This window comes from Vollenhovia emeryi, unplaced genomic scaffold (assembly GCF_000949405.1).
Source record: "Vollenhovia emeryi isolate VEMERY1.0 unplaced genomic scaffold, V.emery_V1.0 DF939231.1, whole genome shotgun sequence".
Lineage (NCBI taxonomy): Eukaryota > Metazoa > Arthropoda > Insecta > Hymenoptera > Formicidae > Vollenhovia > Vollenhovia emeryi.
Genome location: NW_011967135.1, coordinates 484,634 through 506,344, shown reverse-complemented (window position 1 = coordinate 506,344; position 21,711 = coordinate 484,634). Strand labels below are relative to the sequence as shown.

At 35.2% G+C, this 21,711-nt stretch overlaps 2 protein-coding genes across 5 annotated transcripts; one reads left to right on the top strand and one right to left on the bottom strand.

Moving 5' to 3' along the window:
• Window positions 1-91: 91 nt before the first annotated feature.
• On the bottom strand, window positions 92-20,872 carry LOC105560413 (PH and SEC7 domain-containing protein 2). 4 transcript variants are annotated; one of them, XM_012009529.1, is made up of 14 exons: window positions 20,411-20,871; window positions 13,212-13,278; window positions 12,672-12,725; window positions 11,511-11,871; window positions 9,995-11,168; window positions 9,503-9,747; window positions 9,127-9,320; window positions 8,801-8,993; window positions 8,442-8,614; window positions 8,092-8,308; window positions 7,681-7,825; window positions 7,036-7,179; window positions 5,586-5,779; window positions 92-1,530 (listed from the first exon to the last, which is right to left on the bottom strand). In XM_012009529.1, the coding sequence occupies exons 1-14, from the start codon at window positions 20,570-20,572 to the stop codon at window positions 1,509-1,511; spliced, it is 3,345 nt and encodes a 1,114-aa protein (XP_011864919.1). In that variant the 5' UTR covers window positions 20,573-20,871; the 3' UTR covers window positions 92-1,508. The 4 variants fall into 4 exon arrangements, with proteins under 4 accessions (XP_011864919.1, XP_011864917.1, XP_011864918.1 ...); XM_012009527.1 differs by lacking the exon at window positions 92-1,530 and having other exon boundaries at window positions 4,833-5,779; XM_012009528.1 differs by lacking the exons at window positions 92-1,530; window positions 20,411-20,871 and adding an exon at window positions 13,973-14,183 and having other exon boundaries at window positions 4,833-5,779.
• On the top strand, window positions 15,186-19,132 carry LOC105560414 (probable tubulin polyglutamylase TTLL9). Its single transcript, XM_012009531.1, has 5 exons — window positions 15,186-15,881; window positions 16,475-16,659; window positions 17,259-17,615; window positions 17,697-17,911; window positions 18,159-19,132. The coding sequence occupies exons 1-5, from the start codon at window positions 15,550-15,552 to the stop codon at window positions 18,408-18,410; spliced, it is 1,341 nt and encodes a 446-aa protein (XP_011864921.1). The 5' UTR covers window positions 15,186-15,549; the 3' UTR covers window positions 18,411-19,132.
• Window positions 20,873-21,711: the final 839 nt, after the last annotated feature.

Sequence of the window (21,711 nt, the reverse complement as noted above, 5' to 3'; positions counted from 1 at the left end):
CATACTTTAATTATGGAATTATTTTTTAATCATTTAATGTTTAAAATATTGTGAAATATATGTATGTATATATATAAAATATGTAAAGTGATATTATTTATAGGATTTTTTATTTTAATATCTACATAATCATATTTACAAAGATACATATAATAATAGTAATCCATAAATATAAAACGCAGTCATTTTTTCTTAAATTCATTATATCGATCAATAATTATCCTCAAATTATAATACTATAATATGGTAATAATAATAAAAATATATTTACAAATGTATGTTTACAATGGCAGCAAATTAAGCTGTACAAAGAAATCTTATTCTTTTAATTTATTATCTAGTTACTCAATGAATAAAACTAAACATGCTATCTCCAATTTTCATAAAACAAAATTAAAAATTGTGTAAATATATTATGTAAAGTCTTGAAGCGTGTATGTGTGTGCGTGCACGTGTGAGTGTGTGTATGTGTGCATGTATATACATACATAATACGTAAAATTATGGAAGAAATTGAGTAAGTAGAATGTATATATAAATGCAATTCTTTGGCCTCTTTTTCGCATCCTAACGATTTAAATGTATTATTCGTCCATATAGAATTATAAAATATCTATAAGGAATAATTTTGTAATAATTTTTGATAGTACAATATATCATAGGATTAGGAAAGAATTACATACACTATGTTAATCGTCACTATGTTGAAACAAATTTTTACGTATTGGCAATTTCCTTTCAATTGTTTAATTTTCGGTGCACACAACATTTTGCTACAATCAGTCTTAAATAATATTTCGCGTAAATACGGAGAGAAATTCTAGCTTTAATTATTATCAAATCAATTACCTTTGCTAGGAAACGAAAAGATTGCCTAATCTTACGAGGTAAGGTTTTAATCACCCTTTTCTTATCTTGGAACCTTTTCTATAATGTATTCTGGTTATTTGTTCTCTGTTGCTTTGGAAAATTTTATAATTAGAAAGAATAAAGATTGCCTATTATTAATATAATCAAAGATCAAATTTGTCTACAAAAATGGTAATAAAAAACTTTTATAATAAATCGATTTACAATACTTTCAAAACCATGTGATTTCTTCACTTATTTAAATTTAACCAAAATGTTACTTTGTAATTAAACTTTATTTAAGTAAAAAGATCTATTTCTAATAACTTAATATAGGAAACTAATATAAAAAATGCTTAAATAATGTTGCATCTAAAAGTTCTGCAATCTGTATTTATAAAATATTATGAGCTATGGGAATAGGCAATTATATCCTATATAATTTATTAATTATATTTCTTGTTAATTAATAAACTAATAACTTTGATTGACACAGCCAACACACACACAATCTTCATTCTTCCTTAAATATCATAATTTTTCAATGACCATTTCAATATTCGATTTTAACAGTAAACTTTATTTTATATTTGCGCGAAAAGGAAGATGTCCTGAGTAACATCCTGAAAGCTGGATGTAACAATCTTGCTGGATCCTGTTTACGTTGCTGCCGGGTCAACTCTGTTGCATGCAACAAATGAATACGAATTTATTATAAACAAAAAATTGTCGAACTTTTACAAAAATTCGACCGAAATTGCGGATTAATTTTAAAAAATTAATTTCAATTTCGGCAAGTAGCAATTAAAAATGTTAAAATTGTTCTTAATTATTAATAAGGCGCAACTACTATTCTACTTACGTATTATTTTTGTCATATCTCAAACTTTTATAATCTCATACAATGCAATCACTTATGTGCATAAAAAAATACATACAAGTGATTTATCATATTATGAATACTTTGTGTGTGGGTGTGTGTGCGTACGTGCAGCAAGCATGCTTTAAATTAATGTAAGGAACCACCCCAATATAGCAGAATATATAAAAGCAACAAATAACTAAAAACATAAAATACGTGTAACCAGACACATAATAGGATTTTGATCTAATCTTACAATATATAATAATTAATAATATTGCTAAGATCAAGGCATTCAAAAGCTAGTATATAAAATAATTATTTTTATATATTATGTATAATATTATATAATATATAAAAATATTTAAATATATTTAAATAATTCTTGTTTAATGTAGAATTGTTTAACTTCTTTAAATAAAGAGTAATATTTCATGCTCTATAGAAAATAATCAGGTCTTTAGATAGAAAGATGTGAATAAGACTTGAAGATCAATGATCTTTATTATAATATTATATAGTTTATAATAAGTGCTTGTTACGATATATATATCCACATATATTACAGATTTATGTACAAGGAGTACGCTATAAACGATAAAATGGCAATTTATCCTAAAAAACTTAGAAAAAATGAGAAATAGATAAAGAGAAAACATTTATAAATAATAAAATGGAAAAGAGAAAAACATAGAAAGGAAGATAAAATATGACATAGACAAATTGTTAAACGTAAAAAAAATGTATCTCACAAAGTTTAATTAAAGATACTTAAAAAAGAACAACAAAAGTTAATAAAAAAATTACAAATAAAACTAAATAAGACGATTTATTCTCTTTACTTTTTAATTAATTTTACAAGTAAATTATAGTTTGTTTGTTGTTGTTTACAAGTAAAGTCTATACAGAGCGCCAACCAATTTATGCGCATATCATATATCAGATAGAACATTTGTGTTATTTTTCTTAAACAATAATTTATTTGTATAGTAATTTTTATTATACTCATATTTTTCCATCTATAAATGTACATATACGCGTATACATACATACACACACAAACATATATATATTATACATATGTATGTGTATGTATTGTACAATATTATATATAAATTACTATATAATTTATAGAAATTAAAAAATCACTATAATTTTTATTATTCGTATCTATTTTCTTAATCATTATTAACTTCGTTTGTTAGTAATCTAAAATCATTATGATAGAAACATCTTTATAATTGTCTAATTTTGACATATTAATTGGATGCATATCCAATTTCTATTTAATTATTAAATTCAACATTATTGCAAAAATAAATATTTATTGCAAACATTATAAACAGAATATTGCAATGCAAATTATTAAAAAATTTAATCCTTCAAAGTAATTTTATTACATAAAAACCAGGAAGGACAAATGATATACATACAGGTATATGTATAATATATAATTATATATAAGTATATATAATTATAATTATATATATATACACACACAATAATTTTAATGCAAGAATTTATATTTATCATAAACATTTAGTTCATTATTAAGACTAAAGATACAACAATTTTATTGTACAGATTAGACAAGAGGGAAAAAAGAAAGAAACAGAAACCAAGGGAAAAAGGAAGAAGAAATAGAAAAGAAAAGGGATGGATGGGAGAAAGGCAGGAGAAAGAATTTTAGCTGTTTTTAAATATAAAATATACATTTCATATAATTAATATCAATAAAAAATATATTTACACATAATATAATTTATTCAGTTTAAATAAAAAATTATGGCATGCTTAATTTTACATCTATTTTTATATACTATTAACTTCTTAATTAAGATTTGAAACAAAAAAATTGTTTATGTTGTATGTAAAAAACTTAACAAGATATCAAAAGCACAAAACAAATACATTATTACATACAAAAAGCACAAAAAATTTTTCCAAGTCTAGTTATACATATAAATAAAAAATATATCAGTTTAATATATTTGTGTCAAATCATTAACAAAATAACAAATTTGTATATATTTTTCTTTGCAGTCATAAATGATTGACACATTTTCTTCAACTTTCTATAACAGCAAATCGAAATGTGAAAATTTTCTTCTACCCAGTCTTAACAGCCTCTCAACTTTTATATATTTTTAAATTTGCATATTTAATATTTGTGCGCAAACTAACAATATGGTGAAACAGCATAATATGTTATCTCCATAAGTATTCCTGTGCACATTGGCTTCAGTAATAAAATAGAATTCGTAGAAGATCAAAATGACATTTATTTCTTATTAGAGAAAAAAAAAGAAATAGAAGACAGAAAATAAGTAAAGGAAATAAAAAAGAGAAAAGATTTAAGCAAAGACATTCAAAATTATTAATATTTTCCTAAATCTATAATTTTTGAAATTAAATTTTCATTGCGAATAAAATATTTTTATAGTATTTATGAAAAACTATTCTCTTTTATAAGTCTTCCAATTTGGTACTTGATTTCTAAATGTTAAACTGTTAACTTAAATTTAAATAAAAAATTGATTCTGATTGAAATCTTTAGAAAAATGAAAAAATTTCAATTAAATTCTTTAACAGAAAGGTAATATTATTTGACCAGAACTGGTAGAAATTTATTGCGAAAAATATTAAATATTCATTTTTTGCAATAAATTTCTGTCAGTTCTAGTCGAATAATATTATTTGTCTGTTATTTCATCACTGGTAAAGAAAATATTACTCATATTTAAGTTCTTTATATTAACATATATATTATAATATTATCAAATATTTTTTTCATCACAAAAACTGTCCTCTTGTACCAAATATGCTAAATCATAAATAAAAAAATAAAATCAAGTAAAAAGTTAGAATAGATTGAAAGTTTTTAAAAATAAAAATATTATGGGAAGTCAAACCGGAATACATATGAATTTTTATACATCAAATAAAAGAATTGTATTAATATCAGAAAGAATGTTAATTCTTTCGGACCTGATGCATATTATATGTATTTTTTAAGAATTAAATTCAATTCTAGCTATAAATATCATTTTTAGGCATGTCATTTTTCTCAATGTACAATATATGTGTATTTTTCTTCTTCGATATTTTATTGTAAACATGTTGCTTAGTAAATTTTTTTATAGTTATTAAATTTTACATAAAGTTAATTTTTATGTAAAATTAAACACATAAGAAGTCAGGTCTGAAGGAGTAAAACAAACAGATTCAACGAGAGCTAAAATAGCTGCCGCAATTAGAAAACATGACAAAAAGAATCAGTGGCGTTACTACTATCAAATTAATTAGAAAACATTTTTTAAGATAAAACTTTTATTTACCTACTTTTATATGAAAAATCATTTTCCTTTTGGTTGTACTAATTTCGGCATACCTATAATCTGATCAAATAGTTGCGCCACTGAATGGAGTATACAGTGAACAGCAAAATACTATCTGGTTCAGATATAGCGAATAAAGCTACATTTGTATAAAACTTCTTCCTTTATAAGTTTTACTACGTCTTCTTCAGCAATTGATTATCCCAGGAAAGAGAAGAAGTTTGATGCAGCTGCAGTTCAACCTTGCTATATCAGAGGACAGTATTTTGTTCTCGAATACATTATAATATTTAATAATATCATTGGAGTGTGTAATGCGCTGCCAGGTATATCGTTAGTTTGCGTCACTCGTGTCTATCGTCAAACATTAACGTCACCGTCACCAGCACCAGCACCAACACCGGGGTCAAACTAGCCCACATAGGCCATAAGCATTGCGTCAACCAACGTCACCACCGGCGGCATTATAGTCCTGATTGCCACCGTTCAGTAGATTGCGGCCACCGCCGCTGTAAATGGCGGTCCGGTAACTGTACCTATTAGTAGCAGTTGATCGTTCGGGAACCGGCGGTGGTACCAGAGCTCCTTCTGCATTTCCTATGGCTCCAGTAGGTCCAAGTGGCATACCCTCGTCCACCTCACCAATACTGCTTTCAACTAGTGATGATTCCATCTCGCTGAACGACAGCCGGGAACGAAGAAGATAGGCATATGTTTTATACCGCTTCAGCTGGAACGAGGGTTGCTCTGTAGAGTATGACGAAGTGAAAGGATAATTTTAAGCGGAATAGAAAAGGAAAGTAGAAAAGGAAATAGAAGAGGAAATATATGTCCTTTCTTTATTACAAAAAAAATGAAACATTGAGTTTTTCAATGATAAAAAATTCCGAGTAGGAAAAACATTAAATAAATAATAAAAAAATTTAATTTAATTCGTGAATTTTTAATTGTCAGGTTGATTATTTTTATATTAGTTTTAGGCAAACTAATAGGAATAAATACCTTAGTATCTTCAAAATTATAGGAGGTACAGAAAAATTTATCAAAGATTGCATGGCATAGTATAACTAGTAGGTCCGCTCTTTGTCGGTCCCTTTGATCTTTGCGATCCCGATCACGTGGTATTCCGTCATGTCTTTGGTCCCAATCCAGCAGCATATGTGTGTGTACATACACTAGAAATTACTGATGTCTTTCGACATGAATTTGTGCACATATCAACACATTTATACATTTTGCAAATATATACATGGAAATGTATATGTGCTCTATATGTGCCTAAATTCATAATAAATTCATGGGAAGGCATAAGTGATTTCTACTGTACATAGGTACGTATGTGTGTGTACTCATTAAATTACCCTACCACCCATACAACTTTCCTCTCATTGGCTGGATTAACAAAATGTTACATGCGCCGAAGGGATCGACGCAAAATGAAACAAATAATGGAGTGGATAGTTATACTATGCTGCATGGTAAAGAGGAGGCCATCATATGATGATGACAACTTTTTCATAAGTCAAATCACTTTAGAGATGTGAAAGACATTTGTTTTTTCGATTAAAATATTATCTATTTTTTGATAACGAGAATATTTAAAATATTTATGTATGCGCACGCGTGTACAGGGGGGAGGAATCGAGGAAACGAGAGATAACAAAAATAAACTTACGAGTAGAACAAAAGATAATAAAAAAGCATATTTTTTAATTAAAAAGACTGAAATCTTATTAATTGTAATTTTGTGTTACCAGAAAATGTTTAGACTTCATTTTATGACTTCGTTTTTCATGTTTAGACTTCTGCATTTTAATTATACAAAATGTGAAAACTTGGAATAAAATAAAAAAACTTTGATTCTCTCAATTGACAAAGTTTTTTGAGAGATTCTTTTTCTAAAAATTTTTGGTTAAAGATATATATTTTTTAGGTAATTATTCAAAATTGTCAAGCAATTATTATATTACGATCGCTTAAAGTTACCTCGTGATGCAAATATGCATCTTTTTCCTTATAATTTTGTACAGTGAGTGCCTTAGCACCTCTTTCCGGAGGATGCCGTCTGTGCTCCTCCAATTCTGTTTCTAGCCTGTTGACCCTATCTTCGTGGTCCCGCAACTGTTCTCTCTATTAACAAATTAATTTAATCCTCTTTATTTTCTTTAACTAAACAAATGAGGAAATTAATTTATCTCGAGATATTTTTATAATCCTAATATCTCACGATATCTCAATTCAACTTCAATTTCCTAGAAGTTACAAATGTTTGTTACACAATGTGTCTCCTTATATTACGATTATTTGAAATGTTATCTTGAATAATTTTTTCGAAAAATAAATTTTATGGAATTTTCAAAGTTTAAACAGCTTACAAAGTGACAAAACAAATTTTCCTCAGATTTTCCAAACTTCAAAATTTGTTTTTAAACTAAATTATTTTTTGTTATAATAATCCTTATTACAATATGACTCTTTTTAGTCACGATACTTGATTTAAAATTAATATATTGTTTATAAATTTTTTAATTAGCAAGATTTAACAATTACTATGCATTGGTATTATAATCCAGACGATAGTTAAGGAAAATTTAAAGAAGTTAAAGATTGAGATAACCATGTTATACTCACAGAATTTAATTTGGTATGACTACATGGCAGCAATGGACGCTGGAATTTACGTTGAGACCCAACCGCGCCTGCGAGAGGCTGACACGAAAAGCTAGCGCATACAAAATTGATGGTATCGATCCATGATTGCAGCTCCTTCGAATCACTGCAGAAACATATCGATACAATTACATAATCATTTCCTAAATTTAATTTAATTTGAAATTAAAACTAAATTACAAATTATACAATAATTATAATAATTGTTAGAATTATAATTTTAATAATTATAATATAATAGTTGTACAATTAAATCAATTCAAAATTCAGTTTATGTATAAATTCAATTAAAATATTTATTCTGATTATTTTATATATTACTTGATTTCATTACTAAATAGACATTTTCTAAACCTTACAAAAAATACCAACCTCGTCTGAAAGAGATATTCAGCTTGGTCGGCAGTTTGCAACCGAAAAACATGCTGCTTCTTTGTGTAATCGGTCGCTTTAGTAGCCAACGCATGATGAATACGTATAGCATTGTGTAAACTATCGTTACGGAAGCCGTGCTCATCTTTGTGCAAGTATAGCACGAGCTCACGCAATGTACAATAATACATCTTCCATCCACGTTTGCCGAACGGAGCTATGTAACATTTTATACGAAAGATAATGCAAGAAGTACATGGAAAGACATAATAATATACAAGATTGTATAAGATAAACATTGCATTCAATGTGTTGTTGCAAGTTGTAAGATATGTATAAGGAGCGCATACTTTTTTTGCCATTGGAGTCATAACAGCATTTACGCATAACATAGCCTTTCTTGAACTCTGTAGCACCCGTGACATTTGGCACATCGAGAAATGGATTTCCGGTACCAGCAATTGCTGCCGTACCGTCACCTTGCTGAATTGCTTGATTCGTCGCTTCATCCCCTTCTTCGTCCCTAAAACAATGAAGAACGTAAAGTTGAATTTTCTTGAAAAATATTTGAACCAAACAGTTGTTATTATATACTTTCTGAAAAAATTAATATATTTCCATTTTTATTCTAAAAGATACTATTGATATTAATTGCAAAAAATTTAATTAACGACTATTTTAAAGAAGACATATTATAACGCTTGCTTACAGGGCCCACTCGAGGGGAAAGGACTTGATGGCGTTATAAAGCTGCTTGAGCACTTCACGTGGAAAGTTATCGCCATCGTTGAGCTCTGACAGATTCTCAATGAATTCTGAGCATGACATTTTCCTGCCAATATTCTGACCGTGCAAGTCTGTATTAAGCAGCATTATCGCACAAGTCAATGTATGAACCGCATCTAAAAAAATCATTTACTAAGTTTAATCTATATATGTCAGAGAGAACAAGAACATATTAATAAGCTTGGATAAATATGATTTAAATTATTTTAATCTCTTTAATAGAATTTTCTAATTTACAAAAATACACACCTTGAGAATTGAAACTGCCGGGATTGCAATCTAAATATCTTTTGGAAAAATGTACCAAGACTCTTTCTCTTTCTTGAGTCTCTCCCGTTAAACAAAATTGAGCGAGAAATTTTCTGAGAGCCATGTCTAGTGTGTCTCGTTCAAAGATGAAGTAGCGCAGGTATTCCTCTGCCACAGCTTTGCTAAAATCGTTGCTACAAATACAAGAGTTATGACATATTTCTGAAATCGATACTGTTGAAACTTTTCACATTTTATACAGCAATCAATAATGGATCCCTTTAAAAAGTTTCAACAATTCAGTTATATCGAACTTTTGTTTGAATTCTTTCGAGAGATAAAGATTTAATCAGGAAAATAGTTCTAGAAAGCTTACTTTTTGCTTAAATGTCTGGAGACATCAGACTTTTTAAAGCCATCTAAGGAATAGAGACGTTTGGCCAGTCGGATCGCGGAGGGCAAATCTACCGCTTTCGGGCTGTAGTGAAAACTGTGCAAACTCTCGATATCGCTTTCTTCGTCCGCTGACTGTGGCGGCGACGCGCCACTTCCATGTCCCTTCTGTTCGTCGCACATTCCAGCGATTAAAGCTTCCCTCTCATCTTCGCTCTCTTTCAATTCCTAAATTCGATAATAAGCAAATAAATAATAATACATATAATTACTAAATAATAGTAATAAATTAGAATAAACATAGGAAAACCAATCCTTTTAGAGTTTGAAATAAAAATGTGTGCTAGAATTAGAGGTACAAATGTGTCTTATCTTTTAAGAAGAATACAATATTATAGAATTTTGTTTGCGTTATTATTGCCAATAATAATTCAATTTATTCAAAATAAAATTTGATAAAATTTTATAATATTACCTGATAACCTACACATTCGGGTGTCACAGATCCTGAAATGATCCCAGGCACCCCCGCAATCCCAGGTTGATTTCGCTGCAAATTTTGAGACGCAGCAGGCGGCCCCAGTTCCCCAATGGGATTTCCTCTTCTCCTCGTCTGCCTGGGACTCGTGTTTCTTGGAGTCTCCTTGTCAGGCCCTTTTACTTGAATCACTATTCTATGTTCTCCAGCATCCTGAGGATTAGCCTTCAGTCTTCTCTGAGGCGGTTCGCTCGCCAGAATGGTGGAATCACTGTCGCTGGGATCGCTGACCATCATAATATCCCTCGCGCTGAGAATATCCATCGTTTCTTCATCGTTGTAGTCGGGACTGGACATGTTGCTGATGGCCTCCGACTGGCTGAAATCGCCGTTAGCGGGGAGATGACTTCCCGGGGCGCTGGAAACCCCGGGAACAGTTTGGGCCGGTGGGAACCTACGGGAACCAGAGTTGGAGGACATGACGGAGGACGAGACGGAGGTGGGGGAAGCAGGGGATAGAGAACGCTGAGGGCTCGTTGAAGAGGATGATGAGGACGAAGACGAAGATGAGGAACCGCCATTTTGGCAGCAGGAAACAGCTGGTGAGCTAACAGGCGCGTTGTAAGTCCAAACAATTCGCTCGTTTGGCATTAGGCCTTCTGGCCGTGGATCCAGCAGCGTGTTCAGACTTGAAGTGACATCGTCATCGATGTCGATATCCACGGCGCTCATTGAGGGATCTTTCTGGAACTGCAAATGATCTTCCGACCGCGAAGTACGTACAAAACCAAAGCTCGAAGGAGTGTTCTTGCCGGGATCGACTTGGACCAAGGCCCCCGAAGTGCTTTGCACTCCGTCGCGTCTGGCAGCGCCTACGGGTGATGTGCTGGCCGAGCTGGAAGTTTTATAGACGCTTCCTCGATGGTGATGGTGCTGGTGTGCCAGTTGGGTCTCATTGGGACTGCTGGGTACCGAGTTATGATAATGGTGATGATGATGATGATGATTGTGGTTGTGGTGGGCACTAGTGGTGGTGATGGTGGTAGTGTGCTGATGATTGGGATTGTACCTAAGGGAGTCCACCTTTCGCTGCTTAGGTAGCAGATTACTGCTCTGTTGTGTGCGGGAGAGATTTAGCATCAGGTCGCCGGTCATCATGTACGCTTCAAACCTGACAAAAAGTAATAAGCCTTATTACTATTGCAAGATACCACATTCCTTGACATCACAGATGTTTCATTGTGGATTCATAGATGAGTGAACAAGTCGAAAGAAAACTTAAGCCAGGTCACTTTCCATACTCAATTTCTCTATCTTCTTTTCTGTATTTCCATTGCATTGTTTCCTCAATACTCGGCCAATACTTTGTCATTGAGTCAAGCGTGTACAAAATAAAAATATAGTTACGCGCATTATCATTTTCAACCGATATAAATTCAGATGAGAATGACTATTCAAATGAATGTCGAGAATGCGATAACGAACGGTCGAAACTGTTTATTGTGCTTTTTACCGAGGTGTAGTTTTCTGTCGCGGGAATTTCTCGGCACACAGGGGCTCCCATTGGGTCCGTTCCTCTTCCTTAAAATGGTCCACGGGTGGCAAGAGTGCCTCTAATTCCGATGAGAGAGAGGCATCGCTGCACGAGCCGTTGCTCCTCGTCGTCGTTGCAGGCGTCGGTGTCAACGTTGGTGAGTCTGCGGACATTTCTGGCGTGACCGGCGTCTTCTTGAGTTCCTTCTTCTCTACATTGCCGGAAGTGACAATGTTCTTAGGATTGTTCGTCAAGACATCTCTTGAGGATTCTGTGTTTTCATCTTTAATAGGTTGTCCGGGAGAAAGAAGGCGGCGAACGTGAGCCTTCACCGCAGGATCTGCGTAAATTTTTCTTTTTAACGTCTAAATCTTTATACATACGTATCTTATTATACTATATTACTTTATTGTCATTACACACGAAATATGTTACAATCAATATATTTTTCATTAAATCACGATTATTTGATGTTTCCATAAAAATGTTCTGAGAAAATTATAGAAACTGTGCAAAATGAAAAAAAGCAGAAAGTGTTGTTTTAAGAGAAATAATAAGGGATCATCGAAATTGTTTGACCGTAAATTATTTGTAAATATTATCAGGAAAAGTATTAAAATTAGCAGAGTTGAATAAATTCGTTAATTGAAACTAATACAGACTTTAATATTAAAAAATAATAAACAATAATAAAAACGTTGTAATAAAATGGCAGACAAAAAACACAAAAGCGTCCCCTGGAAGATCAATGTGATCGTCTGACAGAAAATCGTTTGTCGTTCTCGTGCATCGTTTGAAAGCCGCTCGTGCGGATAATCACGCGTCCTTGGTCATCGGCCATCCCTTTCCGTGGAGGGTAGGTGCGTAACTTTTTCTGTTTATCGCGTTAGCCGCGATCGTTGTTACACCGTTAACTCTATTATTACTACAGTGTCAGGTTCAAGAACGTGTGTAGACAGTAATCTATCATTAGATCGCTTACGATCGCAAGAGTTCAGCAGCCTCGTGAATACATAATCAACTTGCATTTATAGTGTAGACGACGTTTGAATGATACATATGAAAAAATCATAAGTTTGATGGAAAATTAATACGTGCAAGCTTCTGTAGAGCCATGCATTATTAAAAGATCTCACTCACCCCTTCGTAGCTTCAGAGTAACGGGATCTGAAGACAGTCGTAGACATTTTAGTACTAAAACAAATCGGAATTTATATTTTCTCCCGTTTCTCTATATATTTTTCACAGATTATCTTACAGATTCTGTTCTCCGAGGTATTATCAAGTTCTATTTCGATGGTCATGTCCAATTGATAGAACCGAAATTCTAATTAAACCATCGTAGTTCACATTGAATTACATTGCGTTACATGCCGAATCATGTTGGCTTAAGTGACATTTAATTTATAATAAATGACAAAATACAAATATAAAAAGAAAATCGATCGATTCTCAAAAGCGTGGAAAAATCGCTATTATTTTGTTTTTCTCATTTATACTTTAATCCACTATTCTTTAATCATTTTTAATACGTTAGATAATTTGTATAATACTGTTATCTCTAATTCTAAATTCCCTCTTTTCTACTTGAACTCACAATTGCAAGAAAGCGACGATAAAACTTTGACAAATCACCATGTTTCAAAGAAGTAGATTTAGTAAATATAATACATTTTTTACCTTCTTTCGTACTGAATCGATTGACATCAACTTCGTTCACCCTAAGAATGACATCACCAGCTTCGACCTGTAAAAATAAAGAAAATATCTCTATTAAAAAAATATATATATATGTTATATGAACATTAAATCTATGTTTCAGCATATACATATATTTGTTATATATCGAGTTTGTTATAGTAATTAAATAATGATAGCCTTTTCGATAATAATATATGTTTAAATAATATAACATAAATATTTATCTGTGCGTATCGACATATTGTTAAACGCACAACCGATTGAAAACGCACACGATCGCCGTTGCGTGAAAACTTGAGAAAGCAAGTCCTGTTATGAAATTACATTGGAGGCAAGAAAAGTTCAATGAAAGGATACTAGTTTACCTGCACCAGTTGCTTTACCAGTGGATAGTATGACATTTGTTCAATATTTATGAACAGAGATATTCTACGTTACAGAACAGAACTGGCGTAATGTTAATGAGATATAATGATGAATTTTTAATAACGCACAGCTTTTGTAATATTTAATTTAAAGCTGGCGTTGAATCTTTAAAGATAAATTGAAGATATGTGTTAACATGTAACATCAATTTTTAACTTTTCAAAAGTACATGATAATAAATAAAATTAGCGGCAATAACAACAAACGGTAATTTTTTCGAAACATGTTGTCAATTAATTTATTAACTTGGTGTCTTTTTTTCTTACGTTATATAATTATATGGCTAAGTTGTCGCACAAAGTTATGAGATTCACCTCACAGAGCGCCATGTATTCAACGTAATCATATCTATCCCTTTCAGAACGTCCCAAAAGAAAGTTAAAGGGTCGCAAACAGCACGACAGGCAGGATGCGAGTTTGGGCATTCGATGCGCACGTTAGGATACAATTGCGAATTCTTTATTCGCATTGAAAGAGCACCGACAACTAGCAACCGACGAAATGCGACTGATCGAACGCGAATCGGAACGCGAAGATTCGGCCGGTGGCCAATTGTATTTTCGGATCCGCAGTGACATTGACTTTCTTCACGCTGTCCTCTAATCCGTCCTCTAATGAATCATTTTGCGCACAATGCACTTTGACTTGTGTAAACAATTATTGCATATCGATGAAATCGCAATACAAGGTATTGGAACCCCGTTCCTTTATAATCTCTCTACATTTCCAAGTTCTCGCGGATTTATTACAGATACAGATATAAATTGGCAGAACACGCAATTTGCTATAACTTTATAATAAAGTTAAATGAGATATATGTTTACATATAAACTTTCATCTAAGTACAAAATCCATTTGTGTGGAGTAAATCCCATATATTACAAGATATTTAATAGTTAGTACATATCACTAATCTTTTTAAGCTTTAGAGAGAGAGAGAGACTAAATATATACATTGTATATGTATATTTATATGATATATTAATGAGTGAAAATTTTCTTGCAGATGGAAATTTAATTAAAATTAATGAATTGAATTAATCGTACAAAATTATATATATTTTTTTTTTAACAAAATTGATCTCAATATAAAATAAAAATTTGAATCACAAGAAGTTTACAGGGGATCAAAGAAGAGGTGAAATCTCTCTTAAAACACACTGTGTAGATTAATAAATGCGAATCACTTTCAATATGTCTGAATAGTCGTTCAATCATCTTGATAAACCATGAATAACATCCAAAAGATATTGGAGTATTCGCGGATTACTCCTTCCGAAAGAGAGACCGAAACGACCAAATTATCTGATGGGGAAAAGAAGCCCGTCAGTGATTTAAAAAAAAAGCAGAGTTCCGAAGATAAAGTTGTCAAATTCCGTTGTGATTATTCTTCCACGCAAATTGAAGTAATGTTGGCAAGAGGTTGGACTCGGGTAATTTTGTCAAGTTTCTAATATCTTACGGGATCTCTGTATGCACACAAAATACCATTGAATAAGAAAGATATTTATTAATTATACACACGTAGAAATAGAGAAAGAGGGGAGAGAGAGAGAGAGAGAAAGAGAGACACTCTCACTATTAAAAAGAAGCATTATAAATAGTATTAATTGATATAACATAGCATCTATATCACTACAAATAGAATTCGAATATATGGCATAATTAGATATTAACAGCTCTGAGACACTGTAAATAGATGTTAAAAATATTGAACAATTATAAATATACCGATACGGATTATCGTGTTTACACACGAGCAAAACGAGCGAAAATAAAAAGTGCATACAATATTTAAGCTCGATACCAATCTGTGTATTTTGAATTAAACATCTTTCTTTTGATTTTCATTGCTTTCAACGTGTAAAATTTGTAGCGGTAAGAATGCCGGATGAATGAAAATAGCTGTAGCGTTGTATCTTTCTTCTTTGAGATAGTCGACCCCGAAGACACTAGCTGGCACCTGTGGTGGTGCGAAACAGGGGATGTGCTGCGACAAGCGTTGGACGGGGATCGGAAGAAGCTGCGCCCTTACCAGCGGGTGCCGCATTTCCGTAACCACTACGAGCTCACGCGGAAGAATTACCTGTACCGTAATCTCAAACGCTACAGGAAGGCTCTCGTAAGGGCTGGAAAAACTGCCGAGGCTCGCGTCAGCGATGCCATGCCTGTGACCTTCGAGCTGCCTAGCGACTACCGGATGTTCGTCGAGGAATACCACAAGTACAATTATTTCTTATTCAATATTTACTTTTGCTTATATTATTAATTAGACGTTGTTAATTGGATCAGTTTCAATTGTAATTTTACATTCCTTCCCGCAAGGAAAATCCGTCACTATCCTAACGCTCACGACGTTTTATCGTTATCTAAATATTATATTTGATTAGAAGTTCTTATCGAGAAAAATATTTCAAACGAAAAATGAGTATCAATACGCGCTATTGATATCTTAAGGTTTTTTAGATTATATACATGTATTAAATGTAAAAAGAAACTTTTCGTGTCGCTCTTAGACATATTTATTCAAAATATTATAAAATTCATATATCTGCACAATTTCTATAGCAAACTTTTAATTTTTTTACATTTGTACACACACACATATACACATATCATGTACTATAAATATATTCTCGTGTAGCCACATTTTATTATATTTATTATTCCAAAAATCTGCAAGAGTTTACATGATACATTTTGTATTCATCGTATTGGAATAAAAATATGAAGATAAGATATACAATCCCAGTTGTAATGTACAGTTATGTCGGATTAAAATTATGGATCAATGAAATGACAAAACATGATCGTAGGCAACAAGGAGCTACGTGGATCGTCAAACCAGTGGCGAGATCGCGAGGCAAGGGTATCTTTCTGTTTAGAAAGCTGAAGGATCTCGCGGAGTGGAAAAGCAGAGAGGCTAAGTCGCAGCAATCGGGAATCCCTCTCGAGACTTACGTTGTTCAAAAATACATAGACAATCCTTATCTCGTCGCAGGTTAAAATTCAGATGCTTTAATTTTCAGTATTCGAGATCGATCATTTAAATATATTTATTCATAATTGCAATTTCAACGGATTAAATATTGTCACACATTTTTGGATTTTCGTACATTTAATATTATTAGATTAAATTTGTATATATATATATATATATTTATATATATTTATACACAGTTTTATTGTAATATATATATTAATAATTAATATTATTACAATAAATAATAATATTAATAAATTAAAACATATTTTATAACATAAATTATAATAGAAATTAAATACATGTAGTGTTGAAAAATTAAAATCATAGAATTCAACTGTGCGCGCGCATATTTAAATTTCATGGCTTTATTAACTTGGCAATTTTAAGTAAGTGAACATTTATTTATATATATATATTTTTATATACTTTATTAATACGTTATATACACTATAAAGTTATATACAGCATGTAATTTAATATTTTATTAATTTTATTACTTGATGTATCGATATTGAACTTAACATCCAGTAAAATTATAAGCTCCATTTATCTTGAATCCCTTCGACATCACCGTCCCATTTGTTTCGGAGCGAAATTTAAATCCCCGTTTTCAGGACGAAAGTTTGATCTACGCATTTACGTATTGGTGACATCATTTCATCCCTTGAAAGTGTGGCTGGCCAGGGAAGGTTTTGCCCGTTTGTGTGGCCAATTGTTCGATCTGGAAAACATTGACGACAACAGAGTGCACTTGACGAATACAGCAATACAACTGAAAGCAAGTCAGAATGCCGGGGGTATCTCTTCGATGAAAGGCGAGAACGGGGAATGGAACTGTAAATGGGCATTGAGCAAGCTCAGAGATTATTTGATAGCTTATTACGAGGTGGAAGTTGTTGAGAATTTGATGCAACGCATAGCGGGTATATTCACAAAATTATCAAATTACTGTTACACATTGCTAACACTTGGTAAATAACTTGGTCGCTTTACACGCTTCATCTTGGCGTGCGTTTATGTCTATTTATTGTTATATCGATGTATTTATGCAGGTGTGATAATGGCGAGCCTACTGGCGGTACAACCAGCCATGATGCAGGATCGCAACTGTTTCGAGCTCTACGGCTACGATATACTTCTCAGCGATGATCTGCGACCTTGGCTATTGGAAATCAACGCATCCCCAGCGTTAACGGGCACCGACAACGAGGATCAACGTCTGAAATCCGATCTGGTCGACGACGTTCTCAACGTCCTCGACTTTGAGGTATCGGCGGTCCAACTGATTGTTTACATATTATTGTACCGCTACGTATGTAGTTTATAATAAATGTATTCACATATGTTCATTTATACATTTATATACACGTTTGTAATTATTTAATATATTTTTGCGATGTATTCTTTAGTGCGCTTTTCCAATTGAAATATTTTTAAGATGACACTGACGTTACTTAAAAGTTAAAAATTTTGAAAGACATCTCGTATAAATAAATGGGTAATTTTGTCGGAAGGGTCGCTTCAGCGGACACGAGACCAGAATTGGAGGGCTGGATCTGCTCTGGGACGACGGACCAGTTTGGACCAGCTGCCCGTACCCCGGCATTCGCGCGGACGCAGCTTCCAGTGATCTCAGGAGGCTCAACATCTTTCTCGGGGCGATTAACGATCGTCAAGAGCAGCTCTCTTTATTAAGAGACCAGCTGATTGAGAAACGTAAAGCGGGGCAAAATTACTCTCCAGTGGTGCAATATCGCTTAAAATAAACGCAAGCAAGCTTTATGGTGCCAACGTTTAATTGTATTTTAAACATCTATCGATCGGCAAAATTAATTTCGACAACTCGCTATCCCAATTAGCCTCAAGTATTAGTAGCCGATATTTTTCACGCTGTTAATGCCTGCAACATTCGCTCGAAACATCTCTCTCGCACGTTATGAAATATTATTCGCAAAACTGTGCTGCGCAGAAAGAATGCAGCTGGTGCACTCTCGCTTTTACATCACATATCTCGTCTTCGTCATTTTTTTCTTCGTTTCCAGCGTCAAAACTAAATTTAGCCGACGACTTGTGCGACTTCGTAACCGCATTAACCAGCCTTTTCTGCCCGATATCCAAACGTTGTTTGAATCATTTGTTTATGACAGTGAAACCTATCTTGATTACGTTATCCGGGTTATCTGACATCTCTCTTTATCGCGGATTACATGGAATGTTGGTGTACAGGCAGAAATAAACAGACCTGCTTTACTAAAACTCAATGTTTAAATTGTCAGCGGGTCAAAGGTTCTAATTAGTTTTCAATCCAACTTGAATAATTTAAAGTTTTCAATCGTTACACGTTCGAGCAGTAATTGTAAATACAAAATGAAAATGCAATTTAACTCAACAAGAGTATCACTGTTATGCCATCGTAAATTTATGGAGGAAAGTCCCCCTATTGCAAGATAGGCTCCTAATACGAGATGGCGGGGTTTCTGCAAAATTAATGGGCATCGTCTGTTGGCCCCGTCGTGAATTTATTGCCCTCGGAGTGAAATCTGTTTCGGGGAAAATTGATCGGTTAGATCGCGTAGTCGTTGCGAAAACAAGATTTGCGATTGAAATCGGACGTTGAAAACCTGCTGTCTCATATTAGAGTCCTATTTCGTAACGGAGGACTTTACCCCGGTATCGAGGATGACAGGCCTGGGAGATAAACTAACGAGCAAGATTTCAATTCTAATCAATCATAGGACCCCTCGAGTCCTTTAGAAATAATATATCTTGCTCTTATTGTCAAGAGTATCGCGAGTGTTTAGGTGGCACTCGGAACCGTTGATTCTCATTCACGTATATCGAGTGCTTTTTAAAGAACGCGGAGGAGAACATTCTCGAGGCCCTTTCATTCTTCCTCTTTACAAAAGCACAAGCCGCTCGACAAAAAATTGCCATAAGCCGTAATATTTAATGTATTCCGAGGACACACTTCAATTGTCCTCGTTTCTTTCCGGCCAATGTATCTCGATCGCAAAAAAAAGAAAGAAAGAAGAAAATAGAAAACACGATATTTCCCTCCCCGCCAGTCGGTATTGTGGCACTTCCTATGTAAAACAGCTCGCGAGAGAAGCTCTCTCTCATTTCTTGCACTTGAATTCACTCGTTTCAATACTTATCGATGAAAAATCAATCTCCGGCGCGGACAGCGCGCAAATGCCGATGTTACAACAATCGCGGCGTTTATTTATAAAGATCAATCGTGCCGTGCATCACAGGCGCGCGCGAAAAATGGCCCTAACGTCATCGATCCTTTCTCATTCTTATCGCTAATCCTTTATTTTCCGTACTTGCAAAGAGCAATTTCCCGGACTCGGCGGACCAGCGAAAATCAATCTTGCGAGAATCGTGGCATCTCCTCGCGTGTTATCGATTTCTCAAACTGGGTGAACGCGAAACTCCCGATGAAATTGTTTATCCCAACGTTTAACTTTCCCGTGTTACGGACGCGCGTGAAAAATCGTTAAACGTCTCGCGCGTCTTTGCTCTCAAGAGAAGCGCAACCTCCCCGTGCCACGCAGTCGTGCCAGGGACAGCCGTGCGTGCGACAAGTTCGCCGTTCGGTTTAACCAAAAAAAAATATATAAAAAAAAGGGCCGCCGTACCGCGCGCAAGAATCGATCGCGCGAGAATCGTTTATCCGTAAGGATGAATCCTTTGGCGGGAGGCGGTACGCTCGAGTCGTCCTTACGGCGGGAAGGTCTATTCTAGCAGCCGCGTCGTAACTCACCTTGCCGCTCCTGGCCGCCGGCGAGTTTTCGACGATGTCGTAGATGACGTGGGCGGCCGGCAGGCCCGCCGACGCCGAGGCGCCGAGCAAGGAGAAGCCGAAAGAGCCGCCGGAGCCGGAGTCGCCGCGGCACAGGGTGACCAGCAGCTCCTCCTCAGCCATCACGGCACATTGATCCTCACCTCTTCGCTGTCATTTGCCGTAATGTCACGTTTCCACGATCTCTCTCTCTCTCTCTCACACACACGCACACTCGGCTCACTCTCTCGCTCGCACCTCTGCACTTCCGACCGAGGAGGTAACGGGTAAAGGGCGCACCTTCCCTATTTGGGTTATCCTCGCCCTCCGCGCTTCTGTCACCCGACAACTGTGTATCTATCACTCGGGCACGCACACCCACGCGCGGGACGGGGAAGCGCCCGGCCCCCTTCCTCGCGCCGCACTGCGAACGATCGTCGGCCGCGCTCGGTCCCCTTCGCTCTCATTCGACGCCGCGGGGAAGAAAGGAGATGCCGCGCCGCGACGGCGGCGGCGACGGCGGCGGCGGCGGCGGCGGCGGCGACCGCGCTGCGCTTCGAGGCTCACCCTGCACGCGCGCGCGCGAGAGAGCGTGTGCGCGCGCGCGCGCGCACGCCACACTCGTCTCTCGCAGGGAAGGCGATCGGACGCGCGGCGGCGGCGACGGCACGCGGACGCGACTACACGGATGGACGCCGTCGTGCGCACCGGTGTCGCGGAACCGCGACGGAAGATACGCGCGCCGGCAGCGAGTAATAACAACAACAACAACAACTTTCTCACCTGGCCGGTGGACAACCCGCGACTGATTGAGCAAGCGCGCGGCGCCACCTGCGCGCGCCACCGGTCTTTCACCTCGTCACCGCGTAGCCCCCCCCCCCCTCCCGTGGCGCCGCGCCGCCGACCAATCGCAAGCGGCGTGCCGAGATCAGGGGCGTACGCACCGGCGGTGGCGCTGGCCGCGCGCTTCTCTGTTTTCCGAGCCACGTGTCAGATGTCGCGTCAGTCCCAGTTTACAATAGAGATTTAAACCCTGAGCCTTAAGAAATTGACCAATCACAGTCGCGTATTTACTCATACTTGACCGCGATTGGTCAATTTCTCGAGACTTAAGCGGGGCGCACACACTTTTCAACAGTTGTGCCTGCTGAACGTGGCTAATGGTAGCGTTCAGCAGACACAACTGTTGAGTGAGCGCTCAATGATTTCTTAACATGATTGGCTGGATCTAAAAGTATTAACCAATCATACTGAGCGCTCACTCAACAGTTGTGTCTGCTGAA